Genomic DNA, 20,014 nt, shown 5'->3' with positions numbered 1-20,014 from the left:
AAAGCTCTTGAGGTTTTTTTCCCTTCAATATTTGACAGTATGCTAACCTCATCATTAGAAGAGGATGGAAGAAAAACTTACAGAATGATTTCAGAAACCGTTTTGAGATCATAACTTTGTTTGTTTGTTATTTATTATTATTATTGTTATTTAAAGTGTCGAAACTATTTATAGTCAAGAAGTAATTTCTGCAATCTGCGTCGCTCTGTCGCGCAAAAACAAAGTATAAATCAAACTCAGGAAAGAAAAAAATATAAAACTCAAGAATGAAACTCTTACAATACTGGAAAAGAAGTAACTCGAGCTGTGCATTTTCTAAGATGAGGATCAACTGATCACGTAAATTGTCGTCGAGAGAATCGCCAAAATTACAATGCCTTGCGTGTTGACGAAGATGGACGACAAACTTGTCAACTGGTTCACCATCAATCGGCGCTAATTGTTGAAACGCGAGGCGCTCAAACAGAATATTTTCTTCACAACGGAAATGATAATCAAGCTACTGAATACACACAGCGTACGGGTCTTGACATCTTTCTAGTTCTGGGTCGACTATGTCTTCAAATATATTCTGTATCTCCATTCCTGCGAGGTGCAAGAGCAGCGGATTTTTCTTTCTTGAGCTATTTAAATATTTCCTTTCAACGTATTACGTTTTGCGAATGTATGTTGTCAAAGAGAACACCGTGAAACAAACTGACAAAAACAACTCCGCAGTCGATCAAAGATCTTTCCGAAATTACCGTTAACATTTTCCCTTAATTTTGTACCCTAAGAATCTCCTAGCTGGCGATGTATTTTATACTATTTATTATATTTTTTGAAGAAAGTTTAAGTTGTGTTATTGCTAAAGATTGTGAAGTTTATACTGAATTGTTCGTTCGAAAGTTTTTCCTCCGGTGAAAGACCGGTGAAAGAGAAATTTTTCCTTGTTTGCTCCAACAAATGTGAGGTTTGCAGTTATCGAAGCCATTCAAAAAGAGGCAATGTCACTGGATTTGTTAAGGTCACACTAGATAACTGCGCATGAGCAATTTTTGTTTCTTGTCTTGTCTGGTTAAAGTTTTGACGCTACCATGGAAATCAAAACCAACTGTTGTACTTAATGCGTAGATTCTTTTAAGAAGATTTTTACAGTCTCTTAAAAAGGCTTTTTAAGTTCTAATAATTTATCTTTGTTGCTGCTCTGAAAAGGACTTTGATGAAAACGTTCTTGAACATAATTTAAGAACGATTGTTGTTATATTTACGCTAGCCACGCATGCCTGAAGTTGCCTCTTCATCCGTTTTTTCTTTAATCTGCAGGGATGTTAGAATGGTGTATATATTATTTCCCTAATGCTGTTCTATTATATACGTTCCATTTATGTGTAAAATGCGAAATTGCTTATAAAGCGAGGATCTTTTTACCGACGTTTGTAGAGCGAACTAACTTTGAAGAATAATGAACTGAGATGAACGGGTAAGGGCACATTCTAGTCTTAATTCGCTGCGGGCAAAAATAGACCAATGATGAAACCAAAGCGATTTCATTAGTTGTCAGTAAAACAATCGATATAATCACACCAGCAGTGTGCAGCTATTTAGCGATGTGAATTACGTGCATCGTGACAAAACCAGACTGTAACTTTCCCTTTCGAGTTCATCGAGCGTTTTGTTGACTACAGAAAACAGTGTAAGTTCTTAATCGCAAATGAAGTATGTATACCTCGCTAAAAGGTTTCTAAAACTTTGACAATAGTAAGTATATTTAAATTCACTTACATTGAAGTTGTGTAGCAGATACAACTCGTTTTAAACGGAAAATGAACAAGCGTACATTCTAAAATTCTTATATTGATACGATACACGCTTGAGGAGAAGGAGCTTATTAAAACAGGTTTAAGAAAAAGGTAAAATTGCACAGCGATTCTGCTACCGTCACTTTAGATTAATTAATATGACGTGATATGTTGAGTGTGTCAAATAAACGAGAGAGCTGCTTCGTTTAGTTAGACAAGAATGCTGAAAAAAGCAAAAAAGCAAAAACCAGATTACCGCCGCTAAGTTTCCGTCAAAGGTTCAGAATTTTTGGTGTGAGAATTATCCATCTTTTTAAGGAAAACAGTAAAACATTAGATAAAGTATTATCGTTTATTTCGCTTTGATTTTACTTCCGATGTACAGATCGGAACGTTTGGATCGCAAGCAATCGGCCAGGAGTCTTCTTCGTGCGAGGGCGGCCATCACGATCCACAGCAGCAGTAAAAAGATCAAAAGACAAACGATAGCATTTATCAGTCTTAGTTGTTCCTCAAGACGCTGACATTAGCCTCACCGGTAAGTACATTGTGTCATAGTATAATTTAGTTGTTTCTGTAGCAGGCCAGGACATGTTAATTGTGAAACTAAAACGAAATATCCACCTGCTTTTAAACAACAGCAAAAAATACAGATCTAGTCTTCGATCTCGAGATTGATAAAGGATCACGAAGTTTCTTGTCAATATAGTCATTGCGTATGTTTTGATGCTGAGGAATTTTTGGGAACGTATGATGTTCAAGAGAAAACCATAGCAGCAAACTGAAAAAAACAACGCCGCATTGATCAGAGATCTTTTCGAATAACTGATGTCCATAAACATTTTCCCCTAATTTTGTACCCTATGGCGCTCTTAGCTGGCTGTACATTTTTAGGAAGAAAGTATAAGGTATGCGTTGTTGCTGAAGATTATTAACTTTACCGTGAATTGTTCATTCGAAAGTTTTTCTTCCGGTAAAAGACTTACAATTTAGAACCTTTTCCTTGTTTGCTCCAAGAATTGTATTAATATATGGCAGTTCTAAAAAACATGAGCAGAACATTCAAGAAGAAGACATGCGACTATGGTGACCTCTGTTCAAGAGAATACTCACTGCAGATGGATCGCCAAATTTAGTATTTTCTTGATTTCGTCTTTTGTCTGATTTGTATACATAGAGGAAATGTGGAATGGTGAGCCCACTCCTGCTGATTCGAGAATTTCTTGAAAAATTACCTTAAGGACGGAGGGGAGCTGATGTGCTTTGTTTTCCCACTTTATAAATTTTTTACTTACACCGGACTAGACAGCTCTGCCTACATTTCACGGATCAGCGCTAAAATGTGACGTTTCCGGCTATTGACGCCATTCAAAAAGATGCAATGTCACTGGATGATAATTTGTGAGTGCCACAATACGTTACACGAAGGTTTCACTTTCATATTCCTGTTTACGAGTTGAGTCAGCAAATCACTAAATTTTAATATTTCCCTAACGCTGTTCTATTTTCTACTTTCCATTTATGTGGGCAATGTAAAATGGCGTCTAATGCGAGGAGTTTTTCAACGACTTTTGTAGAGCGAATTAATTTTGAAAAATGATTAAGATGAACGGGTCAAGGCACATCCTACTATTATTTTGCTGCGGGCAAAAAATGAACCAATGATGAAACCAAAGCGAATTCAATAGTTGTCAGTAAAAGCAGCATGATACAAGCAGTGTGCAGCTATTTAGGGATGTGAATAATGTGCGTTGCAACAAAGGCAGACTATAACTTTCCCTTTCGAGGTTCCTCGAGTGTTTTGTTGCACATGAGCAATTTTTTTTTCTTGTCTTGTCGGGTTGGAGTTTTGACGCTTACAAGGAAATCAAAACCACATTTTTTACTTAGTGCATAGATTCTTTTAAAATGATTTTTACATTCTCTTAAAAAGGCCTATTAAGATCCAATGATTTATCTATGTTGCTGCTCTGAAAAGGACTTTGCTAAAAACATTCTTGAACGTAATTCTAGAGCGACTGTTGTAATTCCACTAGGCACGCGTGCCTGAAGGTTGGCTCTTCATACGTTTTTTCTTTAATCAGGAATGTTAGAGTGATGTGTATATTATTTCCCTAATACTGTTCTATTATCTACGTTCCATTTATGTGGGCAATGTGAAATGGTTTATGGAGCGAGGAATTTTTCACCGACTTTGGTAGAGCGAACTAACTTTGAAAAATAATGAAGATGAACGGGTAAGGGTACATTCTCGTCTTATTTTGCTGCGGGCAAAAATGGACCAATGATGAAACCAAAGTGATTTCGTCAGTTGTCAGTGAAACAATTGATATAATATCAGCATACTTCACTAAAAGGTTGTTAAAACTTTGGCGAAAGTAAGAATACTTAAATTTACTTACATGAAAGCGGTTAGTGGCGGATGCAACTCGTCTCGAGCGAAAAATAAACAAGCGAACTCTCCAGAATACTTATGTCGATACGACATTCGATGTTTAGAGATAAGACGATTATCTGGAGGAGAACTGAGGACTGGAAAAGATCCCTTTACCCGTCAATTTTTTTCAAAAACCCCGTTTCGTTCAGCAGCGAATAAAATCCATGATTGATTACGGTCACATAAGCGTGAACAGAAAGTAAACATTTTCCCGAATGCTAGCAAAAGCAACCCTAGGGAACAGAAAATCAGCAATTGTGTTTGATGTACAGGGTGTAGAGTAGCTGCTTCTGCCGGTAGGAGTCCAGAATGTCGAAAAGCGTTTACAAGAATTTCTGATGTCCATTAAATAATTGGGTCACAGCTCATTAAATGTCTGTGTCATTCTGCGATAGGAAGCGATGGACCGAAAGTAAAAACAAACTATACTCAATACTCGTCAGTTTCAAAAATAACTTCCATGTAGCTCCTGAATCTCTTCAGTAAGAAATCACAGTTCACTTCATATGTGGTTATAAAAGAAAAGTAATGCACGAAGCGTTCACGAAGCAGCTGAGTGTGTCGCTGATGTTCTTACCACATTTGTGATGTCATCTTTAATCTATTATTGTTAACAGCCTAGGCAACATGGATTCTATTTGTTTTATCGTGAATGCATTTGTCCTCCAATAGATCATAGGTAAGAACCAATCACAATGCGTTCGATTTTTGCTTATGATATATTAAAAAGAAAACCTACGGATACCGTTGCTGCTGGTGCAGCTTTAAAAGGGCGTTATTTTAAATTGTTCAACCCTTGATTGCAGACAATTCAAGTAATCCCAGGGTTTGTCAAACTTCTAGAACTGATTCCAAAGTGAGGTCTGCACTAACTTAAATACGCAAAATGACTCAAGATACAACAAATCATGGAGAATGCTGGAATGTGGCCTGCGTAGTAAACGCCATATATCCGTACTTTAATCAGCAATATATGAAGCAAATTGAAATAAAGAATTAGCAAAATCATTTGCGAGCGTGCCAGGGTGGCTAGAAAAAACCTGTCCTAAAAAACTCTGAGGGAAAAAAGGGCAGGAAATCTGAGACGGGCCAGGCATAACTAACGTTCCCCGCCAGGACTACTACGTATAGCATACGCTGAATAAGCAGACTACAACTAAGTAGCTCTAAGAACAATAAGATACGTGAACAATTAAATTACAGCAAAAGTGGCTTTGACGCGGTTGATTGGACGCGGCATTAGACTTAATACTATGCACACAGAACCTCGAAACATCGTCCACGAAAGTTTCTATGTACTTTTGAAAATCATCTCTTGGCGCAGTTAAAGAAACCCCTAGAGTGGAAATACTTGCGAGACTTAGCTTTAACTATACGACTAACTAGCGGATATTCGGAATCGCTCAACTGCGGGAAGAGTTTCTCGGTCGTAACGACCCAACGTGTAGACTTCGCTGAGTTAGAAAGATAAAAGGTATGACCTTCTCGGTATTGGTCATTCTTGCCCTTAGCGACTAAAATTTTCATGTGATCACCATTGATAGCAACGTCCTTAAGAATTAAACTGTTGATTTTGTCAACACGAGAAAATTCATAAAGTCCAACCAGCAAAATAAATAAAAAGCAGACGTCAGAGAGAGAATTACTCGCAACATAAGCATCAACAATTGCTTGCACTATATCGGTGGACAAAGGCTCTTTAGGCTGCGCTGGACGGGCTAGCTTCCTTTTAGCCCCTTCAACAGATGACTTCACGAGTGGATGACCAGTGATTCCATCCCGGCCATGGTACGACCCTATCTAATACAATAGAGCACAGCTTCAATGAGTGACGCACCCATATTGTTTTCCACACAAATTTTGGTAAGCGCAGTGATAAACAAGGCGATGTGCAAGGACTTGGTCGGAATCACAAGTATACCAATCTCCGAAGAAGCTCACTTCCACCATCTTGACCAGCCTGACTTATAGCTAGACAAAGTGGAGGGAGCCTTCGATCTTAGCTGCAAATGTAGAAGGCCAGGAACCAAACGACGTCATGACTGGTCCTGCAATTCAGATGCTTCGTGCCAGATCCTGGAGAGAGGAACGTCTGAAACAAAAACAAGGAGTCAACTCAAAACCACTTAATTTTAACAGGTGTTTGATAATGAAACTGAATTATAATAAGTGATACATGTATGATATTAAACATCAAGAAAATAATCCAAACAAAATCTCCTCACCATGAACGCAATGCAATGGAAAAATCCCCAAATAACGCTCAAAAAACATGCCAGCCAAGCTAATAAAGTCGCCGACATCACACCAGCTCGATCTTTGGCCAGGCCACAAATATGGGCCAAATCGGTCCAAAATCACAGGCCAAATCAGGCCAAAAGCATGGGCCAAATCAAATCACAAATAAGGCCAAATCAGGCCAAAACACGAGCCAAATTAGGCCAAAATCACGAGCCAAATCAGGCCAAAAGCATGGGCCATTTTTGGCCAAAAACACAGACCAAATAGGCCCAAACACATGCTTCAAAAAACGCAGAAAATATATTACGTACTCTCATGCTACGCGGATATAGAAAAGAGAACTCACCGAAAATCTGAGCGTAAAGCTAACATTCTGAATTTGGGGCAGCCGCGAAAGATTGACACAGGTGATTTATAAATTTGCTTTAGTCCTGGCTCTTCTAGTAAGAGGTTTATTATCGCCGGGAGGGCAAAAACTATTACCACGAACGGCTTAAACTGACATCACTTGTGTAGAAAAGGCCTAAAATACGAAGAGGGCCATTCTAGAATGATCAAGGTTCCGCGACTAGCACATAACTAAAAAAGTGGACGTCAGGGAGAGACTTGCTCGCAACATGAGCATTACTAATTGCTTGCACTTTATCGGCAGACAAAGGCACTTTAGGCTGCACTGGACGGGCTAGCCTCCTTTTAGCTTCTTCGACAGATGACTTTACGAGTGGATGACCAGTGCGGCTTACTTCCTGACGTCTATTTACACCTCGTCAGAAAAAAGGCAGCTAATTAGTGAGCGTATAAAAGGACCTCTTATTGCAGTGTTTAGATCACCCTCGATGAAGGATCTAGACAGGAGTGTCGAAACGTTTGGTCTATGAATTGTAACTTCTCGGTTACATTCATTAAATCTTTAAACCAGAGTAGCATCAAACCATGTCTAAAACTCCCTAAGTTAAAGATCACGGCTTTCATGGGAAATCCATCGGACTGGGTTCGATTCGAAAATATGTTCGTCAAGCAAGTTCACAGTCGACCAATTTCGGACGGAGATAAATTTGGCTATTTGTCAGAGAGGGTTCTTCCCAAGGTAAGAGAACAAATCTCCAACCTTAAACCCGGGACACTAGGGTATAGGACGGCATGGAAAATATTGCAAAGAGAATACGGACAAACTAAGGTTGCTGTAAATTCCCGTATGGACGAAATTATGAATTTATCTCTAGTGAAAGGTACAGCTACGATGAAGTGAGAGAATCCTATGAAAAGTTAAACCAACATTTTGACGCTTTGATACCTTGGCAGAGGCTGGCATATTAAAACAATCTGTGATGACGACGTTGAAGACATTACCTCAAGTTAAACCCGACCTAGTGCGAGTTGACGAGAAATGAGAGGAATGGACCATGAAAGAATTGATTGAAAGTCTGTAAAAATGGCCTAAGAGAAACAAGAAGGACGACTCCCAGCTCTCTGACAGGGGAAACCCATGGACAAAAGAAAGGCAATCGTATTCAAAGACAAGAGGGAGAACATGCGTAAACTTACAGCTCCTTCCTGCCTCTACCTGTGGAGGTGATCACTGGGTGGAGTCCTGCGATGTTTACAATACCTTAGAGAAAAGGGGAAATTTTTTCACGAAAAGAAATTGTGTTACAACTGTGAGCGTGAGGGTCAAGGGGAAAACCACAGCCGGAGTCGCCCATGTTCAAAGTGCAAGTCGAGACACCTCACAAGCCTGTGGGACAAAATATCAGTGAAAGGACAGAGTGAGAGTATGGTGTTCACCACATACACCCAGGTTATGAAGATAGATTCTTACCAGCGATAATCCCGCTGAAGGTTTAAGGCGCAACATTGTGGGCATATTTGGACACGGGCTCTGGCAGGAATTTTACATCCTAAGAAGTTGAGTCTGAAGCCCTCACTACATGAAAGGCACCGAATCGTTATCATAAACGGCGTAAAGACACTTCATGCTCATATTCAAAGTGAGAAGTCATTCCCTGGACAACCCACCAAGCGAGCAGATAGAAAACAATGGGAATGAGTTGCCGAGTTTCACAACCACAAGGAGGCCCACTATCGGGAAGTTGAAATCAAATTACGAACACGCCCGAGACAAGCTGTTCTACACGACGAGGAATAAAGAGTACCCAGTGCATGTGATCCTGGGTGATTAAACCTACTGTAAGATATGAACCAAGCTAACGTTCAAGGGACGCCTTGAGGATCCTTCCGTTGCAGGTACGATGTTTGGATGAGCAATACATGATGAAGCAGAGTGCGCCAATGACAAGTGTAGTCTATCGAGGAGGTAAACGAATACGAGAAGCCATACAGTCTAGACTTATTGGGTGTGGAAGAGAGGGCAGAGTATGACCGGTCAGAAGTGCTCAGCAGTTTCAACGAGAGCGTCACAAGGGGAGCGGACGGCAGGTACGAAGTGAGCGTGGCATGGATCTCAGGTAGTTCCTTGCTAAGTTCAAACGAAGAACAGTGCAGAAGACGTTTTTGCAGACTGGAAAGAAAGCTGGCTCAAGACCCCACTTGGAAGGAAGGGTACGAAAAATAGTAAAAGATCAACTAGAGGAAGGCAAAGCGGACGCTGCACCTGAAACACTCACTGCCAAACGCACTTTTTACATGCCATACAAATTAGTGGTAAGGGAGACTGCGGGTATAACAAAAGTGAAAATGGTTTTCGATGACGGTGCCGAGCCACACCCTCTGGGAAACAGTAGCAAGGAGTGTATTTACACGTATCCACCACGTCAGCCCTTATACAAAGGGCATTCCTACAGATTGGTGTCAGAGAGAAAGATGGAGATGCCTTTCTGTTCTTGTTCAACACTAACGGTGGAGAAAAACACACCTGAGGTTCACTAGAGTCGCCTTTCGGAGGAGAGTCAAGCCTATTATTGTTAGGCGCTACCCTCAACTATCGCTACGATAAACAACGTGAAGAATTTCAAGAAACCATACAAGCTTTAAGAGAAAATACGTACTTAGACAATATGATGAAAACAGAGGAAAAAGAGGTTGAACTGGAAGAATTCAAGAGGCAAGCATATAGTATTCTGGAGAGTGGGAAGTTTTTTGTCCTCAAGTGGGAATCAGACGTTGAGCGCTTAGAAAGTGAAGGTTCAACAAACCCAAGTATGATCCTTAGGACGGTCTGGGACAAGGGAGCAGACTTGCTGGAGGTGCAAGTACCAGAACCCCGTGTCAACCAGCCATTGAAAAAGAGAGGACTGCTAAGCCACCTAGCAAGAATGTACTACCCACCAGGGATAATGTCACCGAAAACTGTGAAAGATAAGCAGATCTACCGATATGCATATCACGAGATTAAAGGTTGAAAAGTGGAAGTTAAAGAGGGAGTGGATCAAATGATCTACCCAATTGAAGCTTGTGAGAGTTCCAAGAAGCATAGCAAAAGGAGCTGGTCAAGTGAAAGCCTTTCACGTTCATGTATTCGCTGACGCCAGGAACGTTGCATGTTTAGCGGCAACTATAGACGTAATCGAAGGCACGACAGCAGTGGTTCCAAGGTTTACTCACCTCAGAATGAAGAATCTTAAAACAAGCCATATCTATTGCAAGACTAGAACTAATGAGAAGAAATCAGACATTAAGAATACCCTGTACAAAACGCCAGGCAGAACAACATGGTATAGTTCGAGATGACAATACTCGACATTGAGAGGCTCTTAAACAACCGACCGTCGACGTACCTCGACAGCGACGCAGGGGAGGAGCAAGTGCTAACCCCAAACGTGTCAATTCGGGGACAGAACGCGCATGCGGTAGAAGAAGTAGACGACAACGACGATGATGGAGTAACCGGATTGCACAAGCACCTGAATAAGGCAAAACGGTACGTACAGAGCAGATGGAAACACGAATGCCTGCATTGTTTATCAGAAAGGCGTCGAGATAAGCGGAAGACAGTCTTAGTACCGGACGTTGGTGAAATTGTGCTGGTCGCAGGAGATGACAAAAACCGAGGGTATTGGGGCGTGCAGTGGAAATTCAACTAAAAACACTGGGACCTGCGCATGTTGATGCTCCAAAATCTCACAACAATCTGGGTTCTTTACACTGTTCGCTGAGCAAACCAGATGAAGCCAAAGAATACCTTAAGCGTGGACTAAAGATTAGTCTGGAAAAGCTGAGACCTGAGTATGTTAATGTTGCAAGTTTTTTCAACAATTTGGGTTCTTTACACCGTTCGCTGGGCGAAACAGGTAGAGCAAAATACTACCTTAAGCGTGGAATGAAGATTCGTCCGAAAAAGGTGGGACCTGAAAATGTTGATGTTGCAAGCCCTTACAACAATTTAGGTTCTTTACATAATGTGCTGGGCAAAACAGACGAGGCAAAAGACTGCTATAAGCGTGCACTGGAGATTAGACTGAAAAAGCCGGGACCTGAGCATGTTGATGCACCGTTTGCTGGGCGAAACAGTTGAAGCAAAAGTCTACCTCAAGCGTGGACTGGATATTCTTCTGAAAAAGCTAAGACCTAATCATGTTGATGCTGCAAGCCCTGTCGACACTTTTCATAGTATGCAAAGCGAAAAAGATGGTGCAAAAGACCACTATAAGCGGGCCCTAACGATTCAACTGACAAAGCTGAGGCCTGAGCATGTTGATGTTGCAAACTCTTACCAAAATCTGGGTGCTTTACACAGTGCACAGGGGCGAAATAGATTAAGCAAAAACTGCTATAGGCGTGCACTGGAGACGTGACTGAAAAACCTGGGACGAAAGCATGTTAATGCTGCAAACTTTTACAACAATCTGGGTACTTTGCACGGTGCGCTAGGCGAAACAGATGAAGCAAAAGACTTATAAGCGTGCACTGGAGATTGGAGTGAAAAAGCTGGGACCTAAGAACGTTGATGTTGCAAGCTCTTACAACAATCTGGGTACTTTGCATAGTGTGCTGGGCGAAGCAGATGAAGCAAAAGACTGCTATAAGCTTGCTTTAGAGATTAATACGTAGATTATGTTGAGTAGGTATGTAATATTGGTTACATGCTGGCCCCTTCATGTGCTATTTTTCCATTATGACATACATCTCTTCATACGTGCAGTCATGACTTCGTAACAGGAAGGCCAAAAATTAGTCTATAGTAACTTATGATGGTAAAATAAGAAGCTTGAGTAACTCTTTTGTGTGCTTCAAACTGCGGTATGCTGCATTACTTGATGTATCCACGCTATGTAAGCGTGATCAAATTCTTAGTATATCTACAAATTTTCGTTCTTTTCCTGAAGTTAGTGCTTTCAACCTCGATTCTTTTCTTTTAAGGACAATGCAAGTTTGCATCCTGGAAATAACAGTATCCTTTTAAAAGGAAATTTTTTAAGAGAGGAAAAATACCCTGGTTGTTCCTCTGTAACCAGAACTTTTTTTATTTCTAACCTTTCACAATTAATTTTCTTCACAGTGCTTGTGTAACAATCCTGCTATGGAATTCTGTTTCCCAAAACCACATCTAGGTGGCACGGATGATATTGTAGAGGTATGGACTTATCCTAAAAGGGTGTTTATCTATATTTTTCTGTAATTCCTTATTTATCTTGCTGACTCCCATGTTATACTAGTGAGTGGCAGTCATTGTTTCAAGCCTCACCATCTATGTCTGAAGTGTATGTGAAAAGCAACCTCAAAAAATGAAAACAAAACGAAACAACACAACTGGTGTGTCTTGAAACTTTTACTTCAACTTAAATTGAGGATGTTTCAAAGAGGCTGAAATGTTGGTTTAGCGACCCTAAAAGTCAAAAAGCGATCACAAATTATTTCAAAATTATCGGGCATTTGTTTGAAACTATGGGATGGGGTATTTTGAATTACCTCTTTTAATTTTTGGGTATCACATTTAATATTTGACTCAAAACACTCTTGGACTGAATTTTTCCTATTAAAGGTCAGGGATGAGGCAAATCTTTGGAAAAATAAAATAGATCTAAATCACATCAACGAAGTGAAAGACGAATTCAAAAATTCCGGCAATGAGTTGAGTGCCGTTTCTTTCCCTCGCATGAAGATATATACTGCAAACGGCTCTGAAAAGAAAAGCGAATTCAACGATTCCGGCGGTGAGTTGAATGCCGCTCTTGTCCCTGAGTTGAGTGCCGCTGTTGACTCTGACGTGAAAATATCTATTGGGGACTACTTTGAAGTGAAAGACAAATTCAACAGTTCCGGCGGTGAACTGAGTGCCGCTCTTGACTCTGACGTGAAAATATGTATTGGGAAAGGCGCAATACCGACTGAAGACAGCCAGGAAGTCTTCTACCGCGTGTTCTACGACACAACAAAGCTGTTGCAGGATATCCCCGTTGAACCTGATGAAACACTCATTTCCCCTGTGATTGAATGCGGACCACACGATATCAGACTTTCAAAGCCTTTGGAGATTATAATTCCACATTGCCTCTATATGGGTAAAGCTAAAAAGAAATGGATAACTGTCTACAGAAGCGACCCAGGTAATCGAAAAATCCCTGGGCTAAGTATTTTCAGCTGAATTAAAAGAAAAGACATTTAAGATTTAACATCTCGAGGACTTACACTTTTGTAGGCCTTACATGTTCAGAGTTTGTTCAGGGTATGGAGTTACAAAGAAGATGAGAGCTCTTGGTTCCCATCGCTGTGGTCCGTTTTGTATTCACGAACCTGGTGTCCCACGTTGTTGAGTTTTTTGTTGCTTCTCCTTTACGCTCCCAGATGCTTTCTTTCTGAATCTGATTTTCCTCCTTTGGCAAAAACCAAGACCCAAATTTCAATCGACTTAACCTAACCCTAATCCTGAGAGGAACCTCGTGGATTTCCATTGCAGAGTAATTCCCACTTATTCATTTTACATATAAATTTTCACCCCCCCCCCCCTCCCTTCTCTTTCGGGGAAAGTAGGACTAATGTTCATTATGCTGTTACTGTACTGATGATTTTGTCATCGATTTTTGATTGAAGATCCCATCAAGTGGGAGAAAATCCCTAACGAATCAAAAAAGAAGAATCTGTCAAGGGCATGGTTCACAGCAAAAGAGGACTCCATTCATATCAAAACCACGAGCTTCTGTTTCTGGTGTGTATTTTGTCGTGGTGGGGCACCGAGGCAGAAAAGAGCCACAGTGTTTGCTAGTAAACCGAATCCCAGACGTGATCTCATTCATATCAGATTTTACATTTACAGTGACAACCAAGATTCTTTGATGGTAAGTAATCGTACAAGTAGAATTTTATTTTGGTTTGAAGACAAGGCATCCACCAAATGCAACCGACTGTGTTAATCTATTGTTTTTAATAGAAGTGTTCTTTCCGATATTTTACCCATACACGGTGTATGATGAAAATGAGGCATTTTTACTAATAACTGGCTTGAGCTTCCGCTATTCATGATTAAATATTATATCACATTATATCATGATCAATGGTTTATCTATGTGATTCTTTAAGTAATGTAGGGGGCATTAATATGCTACACATCTAGTTTGGTTGCGTTACATCAAATTGCCATCTTGGATACAAATCCGGACATATGATTGGTTATTTTTTATCACGAGATACATAATCCTCCTCTCTGATTGATGTACACCATATTTGCTTCCCTTCATTCATGTATGTTATTCTCATGCTTATGTGCCTGATCATTATATCACTGAGGAGTAAGTTAGCGCCTCAGCTCTGACGTTGTGCGATGAGATGAAAGCACGTTGTACTCTATTAGCTTCTCATTGTTGGAGCTTAACCTACTCTCGTGAAAATGAACCGAAAAGGAGTGTTATTACTCCTCTGGTGCGGATGCAACTTAACTGTAGGCATCTACCCAGCAGTTTATGAGTTTGCCAGTGTTAAGATGTGCTGTCAATGAATCAAATTCCTTTATTTGGTAAGAGAGTTGCATTTGCCTAAAAAATATATTAAAAATAAGATTTCGTCTGAAATTTAACTAGTCACTCTTGTTATTGCACGATGTACCACCTAGCTGATCCATATATTTTGCCTTTACAAGCGAGTGGAGAAGCAAGAGGAAAGGCAGTGTTCTGATTCATGGAAAGGAATGGAGAAACCCTTCAATATGCACAACAACAGCAAAAAGATAACCGTGAAACTTGTGACGGATCCTGAGAAGGGCTGGGAATTTGACGAGACAGCTGGTGAGCAGGTAAGGAAATCAACAAAGGGTTGGGCTCAGTCATGAGTTACAATGAAACATTTTTACCTCTGATAATCTGAACTGAGGCTTTATAGACCCTTAGTAGTTGGTCGACCATCTTCCACTAAATACACATTGCAATAAACAAAAATCTTGTAATTTATGTCTAATAAGTTACTAGGAAGTCCCTCTCTCTATCTCTCCTCAAACAACTTCTTCACCAGCTTCAGCACCAGGCAACAGTGAGATGGGGGGGGGGGGGAGGGGCAGTTGTAGCAAAAGTAGAAAACATTAAAAAGAAGTAGAGTGTGCCAAAACTTTTGCCACTCACTATATTTACTTTGCTTAATAACAACTTCTGACTTCTGAGATGTCGATTATGTGGCCTTCTGATTACCTCTGAAAGTAGGTGTCTGATCAATGCACTTTTAACAACCTCTTGCATTTCTATATGAGGCGTTTTACCCCGATTGATGCAATGTATTACTCAATCTGTGATTTGTTGTAGGTGTACATCTGCGATGATTCCCACGGCGGTAGATTCCGCTGTACAAATACTTGTGATTTTGCAGTAAAACCAATGAAAGGTAGAGAAGTAGAAGAGTTCTCTTGTATCATAACGTTCCAGCAAGAGGGCCATGATGAACATGCAATATACGTAAACCCTGGCTTTTCATTTGTGGAGGTAATACTATATGTAGTTGGCACGATCTTATTTCGCATTAAGCCAGTGAGACAGGTTACAGTTTTCTTTGAAAAAACCGAGAAAGAAAAAAGTAAAACTAACAAGAAAGTACAAAACACAAAATCAAACCAAATCTGACGTAGCTTTCGGCTCAACTTTTTCCTATTAAGTTACAATCACCACTCACTTTCTTAGACATTATCAGCATAGCCGTAACCAATGAAAGGTCTATCTACTCTAAAATACATAATTTTGCTAATAATAAGCCTCCTACCTCATGTTTTTCCTTCCAGTTATAAGCCTCTACGTGTTAAATCAAAACCACTAGCATACCTCGTGACATCACGGCATTGTCTGAAAATGAACTTCCTTTTCAGCCGAGCTTTTAGTTTATTCCTATATTGTAGGTTTAATCAACTGTCATTATTCACGACAAATTGCATTTTCTGTGAGACGCATTGTGTAGTTTGAACTATGTGAATTATAATTATCATTGTTCATAAATTATAATTATTATTATTACCAACTTAACTTTATATTCTTTAATAAGCTTCCCCGGTTTAATTAACATCGACAAAATAACCACAAAATCTAGTGAAGATAATACATATCATAGAGGTGGAAAGCTTCGAATAACCTTGCAAAGTAAAGCTGTCGAGTTTCAGGTCTAAAACTTTTACTTTTCTTTTCCTTTAAAAGTACCTCACTCACACTTAATTTCGCATTTTTCGTGATTGTAAAAAAATGGCAAAATTAAGGAATTAATCAATTTTAATTTTAATTAAATTTATAAAAAAAAAACAATAAACATGTGAAGAGCAACACACACGCGACATTTATCAACAAATACGCAAATTGTCAACTAGTTTTACTATTTCTTGCAATGCATGTTGTATAATGTTTCTTGTGTTATGTTAATGTTAATGATCTTCATATGAACCGCAAAATTCATACAAATTCCTGATATCTATCATACAGTCCTCAAAATTGCTCTTAACTCGTTTCTTGTAGTTCTTATTCACAAGTTTCATATAACGTTCTAACACTTATTCCAGTTTATCTTGGAATTCTAAAAAGTTCAGACATTTTTTAAATTAAAATGAAGTTGACAACACTTAAATCGTGAAATTAAATGTCCTATTTTCATTTTTTCCTGTTGAAATCAGCAAAATGTATCCCCACAAAATATTGTCTCGCCAAAATCGCGAAATTAGCTACCCGCAAATGAAGTACGAATAAAACTGTCATTTTAGTCTAAAACGGTTTTTCTTTGTTCTACCGATATCCCTTTTGAATATCAAAATTGTTTAACTCAGTATTCATTAACATGATATTTCGATATCTGAACGATTTTGCTACTTTCACTTCCTCTCTCTATTTTAGGGGTCGGTCGGGCCGGCAAGTGCTCATACGCACTTCAACAGCGCAGCTGGAGGCTCGACTTCTTCAGATCCAGATGAAGGTGACAGGGGTAACTTAGACGAACAACCAAAAACTTCTCAAGGTATCTTCGTCATCGTCATCACATCTATAGCTACTATCACGAGAAGCTCTCCAGTAGTTAATTCCACCGATTAACACTTCCTACGAATAAGTTTGTCTTTCTCTTGTCGCCGGAGTAGTCAGGCTTTTCTCTCAAGAACTTGTTTTAAGCTTTTAAACTCTCTGTTACGAATAATCGATTGTATCTCCTTTGTTGGGTGTTTTCGTTTTTTGCATTTTCCCTCAAACTCAGAATTAAAACGTTGTTACTTTCTCCTCACTCGTCCGCCATTTTGTTTTGTTGTGCTTTCGCGAATTACCTGTCAATCATTTTCATTTCAACATTTTGCACTCAATTTCAATTTTCTGCACTGTTTGGTGATAATTCTTGTGTTCTTGGCTGGTCAGCAGGCTGAAATTTTGCATGTATAAGATAATTAAATTGATAAACCGTACTGATTCCATTCAGGAAGTGGCGGTGATGAGGTGAACGCACCGACTCTTGGACGCAGCAAAAGCTCATCTGGATGCTCGAGGTCCTCAACAGCAGAAGAAGGTGACAAGAGCAACTTAGACGAACAACCAAAACCTCGTCAAGGTATCTTAGTCATCTTCATCGCCATCGTCGTAGCTACGCCTACTATTAGAAAAACTGTCCCTTAAATCTTTTAATAATTATAACATCTCCTTCGAATAAGCTTTCTCCCCCACCACACGAACATTTAATTTTCCCCAAATCGACGTCATCTTATAATGATCTATCACTGCGCAGACTCACGGCAACATGGAATTTATTTGTTTTGTGTGATAAAAAACCATAATGTTGTTGGTGGTAGCGTACTTCCATTATGACGGTGCAGTGTAAGCACATTAAACACAAAGTATCTCCAAATTCTTTCTTTGATTCAGACTCGAAGCTCCTCAGCAGCTTGCTGAATGATAGAACATATCGAGAGCGAGTATGTAACTGTCTGGACACCAGTAGGCCGGGTGTTGGTGACTATCACGATGTTTGTTCATATTATGGTATTGACAGTTTTCAAGTGACCGCTGTTTACGAAAAGCACACTGACGGACCGTCAAGAGCTCTATTAGAATACCTGGCAGCTTCAAACGAAAATCTAACGGTTGCCGAGTTTGCAAGTGTGGTAAGAGAAATTGCAAAGAGAGGTGACGTTGCCAAGTTCTTAGAAGAATATGATAATCGGTAAAAAAAAAACATTTTAAAGAGGTCAGCGTTATTTTGAAGCAGTTTTTACAGAATTTTGAAGTTTATAAAATTCTTAAAAAGATACCCTAAATAATTGCAGTTTCACAAGAAAACAATTCCACAGCATGGTAAAGATTTAATTGTAATTTTCGGCACGACTTTACGATAATCAGCTTGTAATGAAATTAATTTTAAAGACGCTAAGAACATACCTAGATTCAAGAAAACATGATGACAATGATCACCATTATCAATTGACAAGTATTGTCCAGTATACTGTTTACCTCTAGTGCTGTTACACCACTGTATCATCTTTTTGGCCTAACATATGTTGCAGCGAAAACAAAGGGACATCATGAGAATTATATGGTAATAGGCTTTGAATAACGAAGATCAGAGGTACTTAGTTTCAACCTAACACCTATCCTACTAAACCCTTGGAATTTTTGACCCTCTTACAAGGATCAAATAAGCAATAAAAGGGGAGAATTAGATATCTTCCACAAAAAAGGAACAATACATTAAGTATCTAATCAACATTCATTTGTATTTGGCAAGTATTCCAAGCAACTTGTTAAACACATTGTATATAATGAATTTGATATTTATAATGCAAATAATGTACTCGATTGATGTTGGCAATGAACAAGTAATACAATAACCGTACGAAATTTCTTGCGTACAGTTTATTGTAAGTAACGTATGCTGTTTCAAAAAAAAACTGTATAAATATATAAACTAGGTATATTGGATTGAATTGCAGCTGCGCTTAGCATGAACAAGGATACTGTAAGGTAACAAGGTTTGAATTAGCAGGGGCTCTAAAGAGTAATAAAGTATTCACGACTTTGTTTTAATGCGTGTGCTTTAAGTAAGTGCGAACAGAGGTAAAGAGGGCATACTACGTTGTAAATAAAAGTTGTCTGAACGTAACTTAGGAGAGTTAGGTTACTAAATAACAGCCTTGTGCTGTATATGTTTTCTTTTTCTTTAAATGCCAAATTAGTTCTATATTCTTTTCTATGACTCGCGTTACACTGATTGAATAAGTTTTCAAATGGTCTTTTTGCACCAAATAAAATGTTATTACAGGAATTTTAGTCTTAAGCATCATATGTAGTCACTGTTAGTGCGCAGGGCATCTGCTTTGTAAACGTTTAGGACGGTAGTTATGTTCATATGATAATGGTTGTCTTGCCACAGGCAGACCAAACTCATATAATATACCATCCCTTACCGGCATCTTTTGGTCAGCTCTGTGTGACCTTGATTTAATAATTTCTAAAGAATATAAGAATGGCACAAAGATAAAGAGAATTCACAACAACGAATTAGAGAGCTTTTGATGTCATCATGCTAAAATTGTTAAGTTATCCAGATCATCATCTACATCAGTCAGAGATTAAGATGGAGTATTCAGCACCAAGGTATACAATGCAGTCGGTCAGTCCTTGATGTTTCATTCATACTGATATTCCTAAGTATCAGCCCTATGTACGTCATAAGTATGAAATGTTTCTTTAGTTTGTTTGTTATTAAAATAAATTTGGACCACTTCTGATGTCGAACACATATGCAAATCGGTTTGAAATATATAAAGGGAGTAAGTTCCTAAAGAAACTGTGGTGCTGCGTCGGTGAAAGAGTATAAAAGGGTAATTTAGTATTATCAACTGAGTTGATAACACAATTCAGCTACTGTTAAGAATCTCAAAGTTGACATTTCAAGCGTTCTCCCTTTGTCAGGGTTTGAAATGATAATTATATGTTTGACGAGCCACTACAGGGATTGTTCCCCTTCTTTTCCCATTCCTCCCCCATCCCCCCCCCCAAAAGGATCCCTCATTCTTTCACGTCACCAACTCCTCACCTTTTCCACCTAACCCCTCCCCCTTTCCTCTCCCCTAAAGCACAGAACAGAACAGGCTGACTATTTGTAAATGTTTGTACATTTGACTTTAGGCCACAAACGTAAAAGGCCATTTATCTCCATTCGACTACAGAAA

At 39.2% G+C, this 20,014-nt stretch overlaps 2 protein-coding genes and 1 non-coding gene across 9 annotated transcripts in view; 2 read left to right on the top strand and 1 right to left on the bottom strand.

Moving 5' to 3' along the window:
• Positions 1-20,014, bottom strand: part of LOC113664356 (low-density lipoprotein receptor-related protein 4) — a 150,217-nt gene that overhangs the window by 104,766 nt on the left and 25,437 nt on the right. The gene's annotated exons all lie outside the window — the stretch shown is intronic.
• LOC149046120 (uncharacterized) lies at positions 1,504-19,567 on the top strand. 7 transcript variants are annotated; one of them, XM_089206543.1, is made up of 10 exons: positions 1,504-1,675; positions 2,167-2,319; positions 11,915-11,989; positions 12,398-12,962; positions 13,447-13,691; positions 14,489-14,641; positions 15,141-15,317; positions 16,701-16,821; positions 17,269-17,397; positions 17,709-19,567. In XM_089206543.1, exons 3-10 carry the CDS (start codon positions 11,936-11,938, stop codon positions 18,008-18,010), a joined length of 1,746 nt encoding a protein of 581 aa, XP_089062669.1. In that variant the 5' UTR covers positions 1,504-1,675; positions 2,167-2,319; positions 11,915-11,935; the 3' UTR covers positions 18,011-19,567. The 7 variants fall into 7 exon arrangements, with proteins under 7 accessions (XP_089062669.1, XP_089062673.1, XP_089062672.1 ...); XM_089206547.1 differs by having other exon boundaries at positions 1,523-1,675; positions 12,518-12,962; XM_089206546.1 differs by having other exon boundaries at positions 1,523-1,675; positions 16,701-16,779; positions 17,709-19,104.
• On the top strand, positions 8,433-9,031 carry LOC149046121 (uncharacterized). The gene is made up of 2 exons (XM_089207832.1): positions 8,433-8,621; positions 8,762-9,031. The coding sequence occupies exons 1-2, from the start codon at positions 8,433-8,435 to the stop codon at positions 9,029-9,031; spliced, it is 459 nt and encodes a 152-aa protein (XP_089063958.1).

This window comes from Pocillopora damicornis, chromosome 5 (genome assembly GCF_964200805.1).
Source record: "Pocillopora damicornis chromosome 5, jaPocDami1.2, whole genome shotgun sequence".
Taxonomy (NCBI): Eukaryota; Metazoa; Cnidaria; class Anthozoa; order Scleractinia; family Pocilloporidae; genus Pocillopora; species Pocillopora damicornis.
This window is presented reverse-complemented; position numbering and strand designations above follow the sequence as displayed.

Bases quoted from the DNA above. Each gene is read 5' to 3' on its own strand.
- LOC149046121 (XM_089207832.1), top strand. From the start codon at position 8,433: ATGCTCATATTCAAAGTGAGAAGTCATTCCCTGGACAACCCACCAAGC. The intron at 8,622-8,761 runs GTGATCCTGGGT...TGACAAGTGTAG, and splicing joins ATAAAGAGTACCCAGTGCAT to TCTATCGAGGAGGTAAACGA.
- LOC149046120 (XM_089206543.1), top strand. From the start codon at position 11,936: ATGGAATTCTGTTTCCCAAAACCACATCTAGGTGGCACGGATGATATT. The intron at 11,990-12,397 runs GTATGGACTTAT...TTCCTATTAAAG, and splicing joins GCACGGATGATATTGTAGAG to GTCAGGGATGAGGCAAATCT. The intron at 17,398-17,708 runs GTATCTTAGTCA...TCTTTGATTCAG, and splicing joins ACAACCAAAACCTCGTCAAG to ACTCGAAGCTCCTCAGCAGC.